The sequence below is a fragment of the Phocoena phocoena genome, chromosome 2 (genome assembly GCF_963924675.1).
Source record: "Phocoena phocoena chromosome 2, mPhoPho1.1, whole genome shotgun sequence".
NCBI lineage: Eukaryota > Metazoa > Chordata > Mammalia > Artiodactyla > Phocoenidae > Phocoena > Phocoena phocoena.
In genome coordinates this window covers 24,880,687-24,893,062 of record NC_089220.1, presented here as the reverse complement: position 1 = coordinate 24,893,062, position 12,376 = coordinate 24,880,687, and the positions used below count along the sequence as shown (strand labels likewise).

At 36.6% G+C, this 12,376-nt stretch overlaps 1 protein-coding gene across 1 annotated transcript in view; it reads right to left on the bottom strand.

Moving 5' to 3' along the window:
* SNW1 (SNW domain containing 1) overlaps positions 1 to 12,376 on the bottom strand; it is a 34,446-nt gene that overhangs the window by 3,872 nt on the left and 18,198 nt on the right. The window contains exons 7-11 of the mRNA XM_065870854.1: positions 11,968 to 12,037; positions 11,213 to 11,278; positions 9,480 to 9,596; positions 3,369 to 3,510; positions 488 to 584 (exon numbers count right to left, since the gene is read on the bottom strand). Coding sequence (XP_065726926.1) covers positions 488 to 584; positions 3,369 to 3,510; positions 9,480 to 9,596; positions 11,213 to 11,278; positions 11,968 to 12,037 — 492 coding nt within the window. The remainder of the gene's footprint in view (positions 1 to 487; positions 585 to 3,368; positions 3,511 to 9,479; positions 9,597 to 11,212; positions 11,279 to 11,967; positions 12,038 to 12,376) is intronic.

The window sequence follows — 12,376 nt, the reverse complement described above, 5'->3', positions numbered from 1 at the left end:
ACTGCTCATGAAAAGAGGCTGACCTTCACTTCTTACAAAACCTGCTCTTCTTCCCCACTGTACTTGGTACAGTACTCTGCACGTGAAAGGATCTCAATAAAGGTACAGAAGCTTATTTCCTGTCTAGAGGAATAGGCACATGATAAATTTGTCTCACCATTTGAAACAGGAAAAGAACAGACCAGAACAGGCATATCCACGACTTTCTATTCACAAACATGATCTCAATTCCCTTTTCTATATCCCCATCATTCTCAATTCTAGCTGACTCTACAAGGTAATGCAAGAAAAGATAACTTCCATGGATAGTTACTTCTTCTGCTAAGACAGAGTAAGCAGTTAAGTGCAAGAAAATAAGTGCTGATTTATTATCAACCTGAAGAGGAAAGAGAGAGAAGCAAACTGGTCTTAGTGCACTAAACCTCCTCTCTACAAGGTTCACAGAGGCCACTCTTCATAATTTGTATTTATCTCAAATAGTACCTACCTCTTATCTGGAGCTGCCCTGGAAAGATTCCGGTCATGCTGTCTCTCTTTTCGCCTGTCATGCCGGATTTCATCCCTCTCACGTGCCTCCCCATCCTCTGTGTGGACACAGTTGAAAATTATTATTATTTTTTTCAGTATGCGGGCCTCTCACTGTTGTGGCCTCTCCCATTGCGGAGCACAGGCTCTGGATGCGCAGGCCCAGAGGCCATGGCTCACTGGCCCAGCTGCTCCGCGGCATGTGGGATCTTCCCGGACCGGGGCACGAACCCATGTCCCCTGCATCGGCAGGCGGACTCTCAACCACTGCGCCACCAGGGAAGCCCTGAAAATTATTTTATCACTATATTACCCATTAATATTTTGAACAAGAGAATATTCTTTAACCTTAGACAGAAAAATCCATGAATTTCTTTGTACTCACATTCAGCCCTTTTAACCTTACTTGCAATTAATTTAAATCCAACAGTATTCATTTAATTTTTGAATGTGAATTCCAGAATCATGCATGCAGCTAAAGTGTTTAGGCATGAAGTGTACTGATATCTTTATGAAACACATCAAAGTAGTATGGTGGATTAACAGATGGAGAGAGAGCTGGATAGGTATGTGATAAAGCAAATTTAGCAATGCTAATAGTTTTTAAATAAATGTTAACTGTAGAATCTAGGTGGTGGAGATATGGGTTTTCATTGTACAATTTTTTCAACTTTTCTATGTGTTTTAAAATTTTCATAATAAAATGTCAGGAAAAAAGAATTATGCAAAGTTTATCCTTATATTTTCAAAGACTGACTTTGAATAAAGAACCTTTTGCTCATGGTACATTGGGGCTGGCTGCACCTTGATCTGTATCTATTGTGTTTATGTCTATCTTCATTTCTCTGCCCTCTCCAGGCTGAAGGGATATAGTGTAGATATAGAAGGAATACAGTGTAGAGCATGAGCTTTGGAGCCAGACTGTGTGGATTCAAATCCTGTTTCTACAACAGAGTAGCAAATGTGAAATTGTGCTGATGACTTAACCCCTCTGAGACTTCGTCTCCTCCTCTGTAAAACAGTGATAATAACAGAACCACCACATAGGGTTGCTATAGGGATTATATAAGGTAATATATGTAAAGTGCTCAGAGTGGTGCCTGCCATAATAAACACTCAATAAGCGTTAGCTTTTATTAATATTTGGCAGGATATTTTTAAAAATTTTAACTAATTTCTCAAGAACCATTCTGTTTTTTTTTTAAATCAGTTTAGAGAACTTAGATACAGGGAAGTTTTACTCTGAATGACCTTCAGAGGCTAGGTTTCAACAGGTAGCTTTTTAAATCTTGCCTCACTAAGACATTTATATATGATTCAAGGGAGTGGATTACTACTTATAACCTTAGCTACTTCCCTACAGTTGAACTCTAGACTCCTATAACAAATTGTCTGCTTGACACCTCCATTTTAAACTTAACATGCCCACAACTAAACTCTTAACCTTTCCCTCTCAAATCTCTTCCCCCTGCAGTCTTCTCAATATTAGTAAATGGCAACTCAATCCTTCTCAAATATTTAGATCAAAACTTCTAGAGTCATCCTTGACTCCATTTCTGTCATTCCTCTACCAAATCCATAAGCAAATTTTGTCAGCTCTACTTCCAAAATACTTCCAGTAACTGACCATGTTTTCACTACCTCTCATTATTATCTCTCATCTGGATTACTGCAATAGCTTTCCAAACGGTTTCCCTGCTTCTCCAAATGACCATTCCATAGCCTTCTAACATATGCAAAATCATGTCACTCTGCTCAAAACTCTTCAAATTGCTTCCCTTGTTACTTGAAGTAAAAGCTATGTTCTTACAACGACTAGAAGGCATACATGACCTGGCCGCTTTGCCCTAACTACTCTGACACCTCATCTCCTACTGCTTAGCTTTCTCAGTCTAATCCACCCATACTGGCCTCCTGCTTTTCCTTGAACACACCAGTTATACTCCCAACTCAGGGCCTTTGCACTTGCTGTTCCTTCTATCTGGGATGCTCCTCCCTCAGATATCCACATGGCTTAGCACAAGTGTTTGTGCTAATGTTACTATCACAGAAGTGAGGCCTATTCCAACCACCCTCTCCTTCTGGCACTTTTATACTCCTTCTCTGTTTTATTTTTCTCCATAGCTATTATCACCTTCTAATATACTATATGACTAACTTTTTTTGGTCTATCTACATTCACTAAAATGCTCACTGCTATACCCCCTACCTGTCTAGTAGAAAACTCTGTGTCTAGAAGAGAGCCTTGCACACAGTAGGTGCTCAGTATGAACTGAATGAATAATTACACTAGTCTAGGATTTATTAATGAAAGAAAAACTACCCTCATAATTTTCTTGAATTAGAATTAGTCTTCTCACTCTACCTGAATTAAAATACCAATGTAGACCACTAGATAAAGCCAGAGAGAAAATACTGGCAAATTTAATGATCAAAGGCCTAAAAGATAGAAAAACTCTGGATCAGTTTACCATGTGGGGGATATGAATTATTCAGTTGGAGATAAGATTTCTCTAAGTTTCAAGAAAATTAAAATAAGAGAAAACTAAGCCTATCATTTGAGTAATATGTGATTTTTAAAAGTATACTGCTCAGAACTTTAAAAACTTCTGGTGTTCTTGCATATTTGAGGCCCACATTTAAATACACATTCTTTATTTTCTACTGCTTCAGCTTAATAAGGCAGAAATTACTGTTTCACTTCTAAATTATTTCTGAAATATCTATATTTTCTTTATATGTATGTACTGCTTCTGTATGCAATAAAAAACAATAGAGATTTTCTAAAATGAGATAGATATTATTAACAATGCAAATTCAGTTTAGTAATGAGTATGTCATACCTTTTTCCACATGGGTTTTGATCCCAGCTCTTCTCTCCCTGGCTTTCTGGGCCATTTCTCTAAGTTTCTCTTCATGTTTCTCCTTTTCTTTTTGAGCCATCTTTCTCTCTACTTGAGCACGCATTTCCACAGCTTCACGAGCCTGTTAGTAAAGTCAGATGTTAAATAAGACACTACTGGGGATAAAGAATTACAGCTGTCATGTAATTCCCTGACTAAACTCTGGCATGAAAGAAGTTATAAAGAATTCAAATTTGTTACTGCCGATTAAAACAAAGATTCTTGTCTACAAAAAGATTACTTGCCTAGACGACATTGCAAATTTAGCTTTTTCACTCAGAGAAATGTTTTAGTGGTTGAAACTATAGTGACCCCAATCAATCTTATAAGTCAGTGTTTCACTAATGTTTCCTCAGAAACAACCTAAAAAATAAAATTAAACAAGATTCCAGTAAAGCAAATTTCAATATCAATAACAGGAACTGGTTATATTCTCAAAATCAATCAGACCAACTCAAGATAAAGCCTTAGAGGGCAGATAGCAGATGCAAGAAGAATTACAATCCTGCAGCCTGTGGAACAAAAACCACATTCACAGAAAGATAGACAAGATGAAAATGCAGAGGGCTATGTACCAGATGAAGGAACAAGATAAAACCCCAGAAAAACAACTAAATGAAGTGGAGATAGGAAACCTTCCACAAAAAGAATTCAGAATAATGATAGTGAAGATGATCCAGGACCTCGGAAAAAGAATGGAGGCAAAGATCGAGAAGATGCAAGAAATGTTTAACAAAGACCTACAAGAATTAAAAAACAAACAGAGATGAACAATACAATAACTGAAATGAAAACTACACTAGAACGAATCAATAGCAGAATAACTGAGGAAGAAGAACAGATAAGTGACCTGGAAGACAGAATGGTGGAATTCACTGCTGTGGAACAGCATAAAGAAAAAAGAATGAAAAGAAATGAAGACAGCCTAAGAGACCTCTGGGACAACGTTAAATGCAACAACATTCGCATTATAGGGGTCCCAGAAGGAGAAGAGAGAGAGAAAGGACCCAAGAAAATATTTGAAGAGATTATAGTCAAAAACTTCCCTAACATGGGAAAGGAAATAGCCACCCAAGTCCAGGAAGTGCAAAGAGTCCCATACAGGATAAACCCAAGGAGAAACACACCGAGACACATAATAATCACATTAGCAAAAATTAAAGACAAAGAAAAATTATTGAAAGCAGCAAGGGAAAAACGACAAATAACATACAAGGGAACTCCCATAAGGTTAACAGCTGATTTCTCAGCAGAAACTCTACAAGCCAGAAGGGAGTGGCACGATCATACTTAAAGTGATGAAAGGGAAGAACCTACAACCAAGATTACTCTACCCAGCAAGGATCTCATTCAGATTAAACAGAGAAATCAAAAGCTTTACAGACAAGCAAAAGCTAAGAGACTTCACCACCACCAGACCAGCTCTACAACAAAATGCTAAAGGAACTTCTCTAAGTGGGAAAAACAAGAGAAGAAAAGGACCTACAAAAACAAACCCAAAACAATTAAGAAAATGGTCATAGGAACATACATATCGATAATTACCTTAAACGTAAATGGATTAAATGCGCCAACCAAAAGACACAGGCTTGCTGAATGGATAGAAAACCAAGACCCATATATATGCTGTCTACAAGAGACCCACTTCAGACCTAGGGACACATACAGATTGAAAGTGAGGGGATGGAAAAACATATTCCATGCAAATGGAAATCAAAAGAAAGCTGGAGTAGCAATACTCATATCAGACAAAATAGACTTTAAAATAAAGAATGTTCAAAAGACAAGGAAGGACACTACATAATGATCAAGGGATCAATCCAAGAAGATATAACAATTATAAATATATATGCACCCAACATAGGAGCACCTCAATACATAAGGCAACTCCTAACAGCTATAATAGAGGAAATCGACAGTAACACAATAATGGTGGGGGGCTTTAACACCTCACTTACACCAATGGACAGATCATCCAAAATGAAAATAAATAAGAAAACACAAGCTTTAAATGACAAAATAGACCAGATAGATTTAATTGACATTCCATCCAAAAACAGCAGATTACACTTTCTTCTCAAGTGCGCACGGAACATTCTCCAGGATAGATCACATCTTGGGTGACAAATCCAGCCTCAGTAAATTTAAGAAAACTGAAATCATATCAAGTATCTTTTCTGACCACAACGCTGTAAGATTAGAAATGAATTACAGGGAAAAAAACCCTAAAAAACACAAACACATGGAGGCTAAACAATACATTACTAAATAACCAAGGGATAACTGAAGAAATCAAAGAGGAAATCAAAAACTACCTACAGACAAATGACAATGACGATCCAAAACCTATGGGATGCAGCAAAAGCAGTTCTAAGAGGGAAGTTTATAGCTATAAAGCCTACCTCAAGAAACAGGAAAAATCTCAAATAAACAATCTAACCTTACACCTAAAGGAACCATAGAAAGAAGAACAAACAAAACGAAAGTTAGCAGAAGGAAAGAAATCATAAAGATCAGAGCAGAAATAAATGAAATAGAAACAAAGAAAACAACAGCAAAGATCAATAAAACTAAAAGCTGGTTTTTTTAGAAGATAAACAAAATTGATAAACCATTAGTCAGACTCATCAACAAAAAGAGGGAGAGGACTCAAATCAATAAAATTAGAAACGAAAAAGGAGAAGTTACAACAGACACCGCAGAAATACAAAGCATCCTAAAAGACTATTACAGGCAACTCTATGACAATAAAATGGACAACCTGGAAGAAATGGACAAATTCTTAGAAAGGTATAAGCTTCCAAGACTGAACCAGGAAGAAATAGAAAATATGAACAGACCAATCACAAGTAATGAAATTGAAACTGTGATTAAAAATCTTCCAACAAAGTCCAGGACCAGATGGCTTCACAGGTGAATTCTATCAAACATTTAGAGAAGAGCTAACACCCATCCTTCTCAAACTCTTCCAAAAAATGGCGGAGGAAGGAACACTCCCAAACTCATTCTATGAGGCCACTATCACCCTGATACCAAAACCACACAAAGATACTACAAAAAAAGAAAATTAGAGACCAATATCACTGATGAATATAGATGCAAAACTCAACAAAATACTAGCAAACGGAATCCAACAACACATTAAAAGGATCATACACCATGATCAAGTGGGATTTATCCCAGGGATGCAAGGATTCTTCAACATACACAAATCAATCAATGTGATATACCATATTAACAAACTGAAGAATAAAAACCATATGATCATTTCAACAGATGCAGAAAAAGCTTTTGACAAAATTCAGCACCCATTTATGATAAAAACTCTCCAGAAAATGGGCATAGAGGGAACCTACGTCAACATAATGAAGGCCATATACGACAAATCCACAACAAACATCATTCTCAATGGTGAAAAACTGAAAGCATTTCCTCTAAGATCAGGAATAAGACAAGGATGTCCACTCTCACCACTATTATTCAACCTAGTTTTGGAAGTCCTAGCCACAGCAATCAGAGAGGAAAAAGAAATAAAAGGAATACAAATTGGAAAAGAAGAAGTAAAACTGTCACTGTTTGCAGATGACATGATACTACACACAGAGAATCCTAAAGATGCTACCAGAAAACTACTAGAGCTAATCAGTGAATTTGGTAAAGTTGCAGGATACAAAATCAATGCACAGAAATCTCTTGCATTCCTATAAACTAATGATGAAAAACCTGAAAGTGAAATTAAGGAAACACTCCCATTTACCACTGCAACAGAAAGAATAAAATACCTAGGAATAAACCTACCCAGGGAGACAAAAGACCTGTATGCAGAAAATTATAAGACACTGATGAAAGAAATTAAAGATGATACCAACAGATGGAGATATACCATGTTCTTGGATTGGAAGAATCAATACTGTGAAAATGACTATACTACCCAAAGCAATCTACAGATTGAATGGAATCCCTATCAAATTACCAATGGCATTTTTTACAGAACTAGAACAAAAAAATCTTAAAATTTGTATGGAGACAAAAAAGACCCCGAATACCCAAAGCAGTCTTGAGGGCAAAACGCAGAGCTGGAGGAATCAGACTCCCTGACTTCAGACTATACTACAAAGCTACAGTAATCAAGACAATACGGTACTGGCACAAAAACAGGAACATATATCAATGGAACAAGATAGAAAGCCCAGAAATAAACCCATGCACCTATGGTCAGCTAATCTATGACAAAGGAGGCAAGGATATACAATGGAGAAAAGACAGTCTCAATAAGTGGTGCTGGGAAAACTGGACAGCTACATGTAAAAGAATGAAATTAGAACGCTTCCTAACACCATACACAAAAATAAACTCAAAATGGATTAGAGACCTAAATGTAAGACTGGACACTATAAAACTCTTAGAGGAAAACATAGGAAGAACACTCTTTGACATAAATCACAGCAAGACCTTTTTTGATCCACCTCCTAGAGTTATGGAAATAAAAGCAAAAATAAACAAATGGGACCTAATGAAACTTCAGAGCTTTTGCACAGTAAAGGAAACCATAAACCAGATGAAAAGACAACCCTCAGAATGGGGGAAAATATTTGCAAACGAATCAACTGACAAAGGATTAATCTCCAAAATATATAAATAGCTCATGCAGCTCAATATTAAAAAGAACAAGCAACCCAATCCAAAAATGGGCAGAAGACCTAAATAGACATTTCTTCAAAGAAGACATACAGATGGCTGAGAAGCACATCAAAAGCTGCTCAACATGACTAACTATTAGAGAAATGCAAATCAAAACTACAATGAGGTATCTCCTCACAGCTGTTAGAATGGGCATCAGAAAATCTACTAACAACAAATGCTGGAGAGGGTGTGGAGCAAAGAGAACCCTCTTGCACTGTTGGTGGGAATGTAAATTGATACAGCCACTATGAAAAACAGTATGGAGGTTCCTTAGAAAACTAAACATAGAATTACCATATGACCCAGCAATCCCACTACTGGGCATATACCCAGAGAAAACCATAATTCAAAGACACATGCACCTCAGTGTTCACTGCAGCACTATTTACAATAGCCAGGTCATGGAAGCAACCTAAATACTCATCGACAGATGAATAGATAAAGAAGATGTGGTAAATATATACAATGAAATATTACTCAGCCATAAAAGAGGAATCAAATTGGGTCATTTGTAGAGATGTGGATGGATCTAAAGACTGTCATACAGAGTGAAGTAAGTCAGAAAGAGAAAAACAAATTGTATATTAACGCATATATGTGGAACCTAGAACAATGGTACAGATGAACCGGTTTGCAGGGCAGAAGTTGACACACATGCAGAGAAGAAATGTATGGACACCAAGGGGGAAAAGTGGCGGGTGTGTGTGTGTGATGAATTGGGAGACTGAGACTGACATTTATACACTGATGTGGATAAAATGGATGACTAATAAGAACCTGCTGTATAACAAGATAAATAAAATTCAAAAAAAAAAGATAAAGCCTTAGTGTAGATGTGCAAGAGATAATTTCCATAAGGGTGCTCACTGTGATACAGAAGGTGTACTCTTCTATGTTCTATACACATGCCATGATGTATGTAAAGTTCAAATACACATAGTAATACCATGATATTAATAGACAGCCAATATTATGAATGTCATGTTCTATAGCATTCAACACATCGGAATGTTTATTTGCCCCTCCCTGATACCTTTTGGGAGACACCTACATTTAAAAGAGAGAAAAATGATGAAACCTAAAAAGAGCAGCTGGCAATCTTCCCAAAATGTGATCAGCCTAGTTAATCATTATTCTGGAATGTTGTGAGGAAGCCGAACCACTAGTGGTGAGGAAGGTGTTCGAGTCTACGAACGCTGAGACCAGGTACAGAGCTGCAACCAGCACCTGTCATCTCTCGAACACATCCACAGGTGACAGCCTCTTCAGGTACTCAGCAGTGTAGCTAAAATAACAGTATCTTAGGTAACTGAGAACGGATTTATAAATTATCAAGAGCATTAAACAACTTAATTATAACAGATCAACCTTCCGATCAGCAATGTAGAGGGCTTCGGCCAGTTTTGCAAAATTTTCATTGATGTGAACTGTCTGCAGTCCTCTTCCATCAGCTGCCAGACGTTTATCTAATGGAATTGTATAACCCTAGTGTGAAGGCAGATAGAAAACACTGGTCACAAAAGAGCTACTGCAGAGTCTTTAAAACTAGATTTATATATGTCCGTTTTGACAACCATTTAAAGTTTTTTCCTTACATCTTTCTTCACAATTAAGCAACAACAGCAGCAGCTAACAATGAGTGTTTTGTGTGGAGGATTGTTTAAGCACTTTATATCCATGGCCTCATTTAACCTTCACATCAATTCTGTAAGACTGGTAACATTATTATTTCCATTTCACAAATAAGGATACTGAGGTAACGTCCCCAAGGTCATACAGTTAATAAACAGACAAACTAGGATTTAAACTTGGGAAGTACGATTTCAGAGTGCACGCTCTGGGAAAACAGATTCTCATGTTAAGTTTGTGGGTTATAATAAAAGGAAATCACTATCGAATAGTTAATAGTTGTTCATCAAGTAAATGTAACAGCCATACAAAGGTAGAACAAATCACTAAAATCAGTGTCTATAGGTAGCGTAATCTGCTATACTGTTCTCATGACTTGTCAGATTCTAGGAACCCTGCAAGTTTTAGTAAATGGAAAAAAGATAAAATTTGCTAGACAACTAAGATTCTGTGTTTTGAAATTTTGCATCCTACTTCAACAACTCAAGGAACACGTTTGAACATTCATGTAATTTTCAGGCTTAGCTTTATTTTTCCAGATTTCTGACTAGACTCCCAAATACTGACCTCTAGTCCATGGTCTTTATTCCCAATACAAGGAAGTGTTACAGAGTCAGCTCAAGATACCATGGTTACATACATATTAATCAATCCAAACCAGACCACCCAACAATCTTTTTGTTTCAGGATGAGTGTATAACTTCTTTTTTTTTTTGGACACGCTGCACAGCTTGTGGGATCTTACTTCCCTGACCAGGGACTGAACCCGGGCCCTTGGCAGTGAAAGTGCGGAGTCTTATCCACTGGACCACCAGGGAATTCCCTAACTTCCTTTAAGGAATAATTTATATTTAAACCATGGGTTAAAGTAGCCTTCTTCACCCATCAACATCAGAATCATGAAATATTATTTGAGAGAAAAGAGGAAACAGTGATTAGGAAATTTAGTCTGCATTATTTTACAGATTCTTCATGACTCCTGGTAGCTTTGGCGATTAGTACATATAGTTTATACTTGCATTGTTATAAAGAGAAACAAGTAATTTAAAAATTAAAGCAATGAATATATCCAAACATTTACTCTGTTTTGTCATATGATTATTTAAATTGGTTTAAATCCTTTCAGGAAGAATTTTAGATATAAATTTGAGTTTTCTAAAGAATACTATCTTTCATTGATATGTTACTTTATTCTACCCTTTCCTTCTCTATATGCTTCTAGTAACTACAATTTACTAGGAGAATCCACATGGTATTCATGTGCCTGGCATACTAACATTTCTATTACATTAAAATAAAAAGAGAAAAGTCACATAAGTTGAGTGTTCCTTCTTGAAAATCTTCAGCTAAATGAGATGCTGAGGTTTCAACTAAAGGTACCCAGGCTGAAGGTCCTTCCTGGGTGTTTTCCAGGAGGTTCTAAAACTAAGACAAGTTAATTACCTTTTATGATTTTATGACAAGTTAATTACCTTTGCATTTTTCCAGTTTGAAATACAGGGAGGAATCTTCCACTCTTGTTGTTCCTTCACGGTCATCTGAATTGAGAAAAGAGAGGAAGAAGAGACATTTTTAGATTTATAGTCTAGCTAAAAACCTAAGTGCAATCTTTCTCTTCAAAGACAGCTCAGTATACACTACATATGGATGGATTTAGTCAAAGGTCCTAATTCCATTTGTTTGGTGGCACTATATACTATGTTCCCATATCATGGGTTCTAGTAATAACTTTAATATAAAAAATGGAAAATAATCTATAAATTATTTTTGACAGTTATAAATGCTGGTTAGTATTTTTACATATTTAAACTGATGTGACTTCTTTCAGATGAGAAACTTGTTTTTTTAGTTGGGTAATAAAATATATCTAAAAAAAGCCACTTGGACTATGAAGCACAGACTTAATGATCCCAGGTACTTCCTTCCTATAACTATGATAACATTCTTCTTGTCAAATACCAGACCCTTTTCATTCCATTAAATGCAGGGGTTAGGTTAATAATAATAAAACTACTAGCTAACATTTTACATACATTCTCATAGGCACTCTGGAACCGCATGTTATAGTCTTGAGTGGGTCCCTATTTGGTCTTGGAAAACAAATTAAAGAAACTAAGTGTGGTGAAATGTAACTACATAGGCATCTAGACTTTATTCTATGCGAGGTTATTTATAAAATTAGTAATCATGAGTACAAAAAGAGATTTTAAACTAGAGCAAAGATTACCTTTCGGCTAGGAGAATGCATGACAGGTGCAGGAGGAGAAGGTGGTCCCCGGGGAATTTTCTTATTAATCCTGAAGGATAAACCAAAGCACAACCACAGAGTGATACAGATTTTTCCTTTTTAGTTAATATGTCGTCTCCCCTCCTTATTTTTTATTATGTAAAGCTTCAAACAGATACAAAAACAGAGTATATAACAAATGTCCACCTATAATATAGCAACGCGTCGAGAAGCTAGAGCTGGTGTATTCAATTAAGAATGTGCAGATTATGACCTGCTGAATGAGGGGCACAAGACACCCACCCAGGGTCCGCAGATAGCTCTCTGAGCATCCAAGCTCCCACTCTGGGGAAGTGAAACCCATTGGGTTGTTTCAATTAAAGGTGCAGTTTTAATACACCCACCTGAA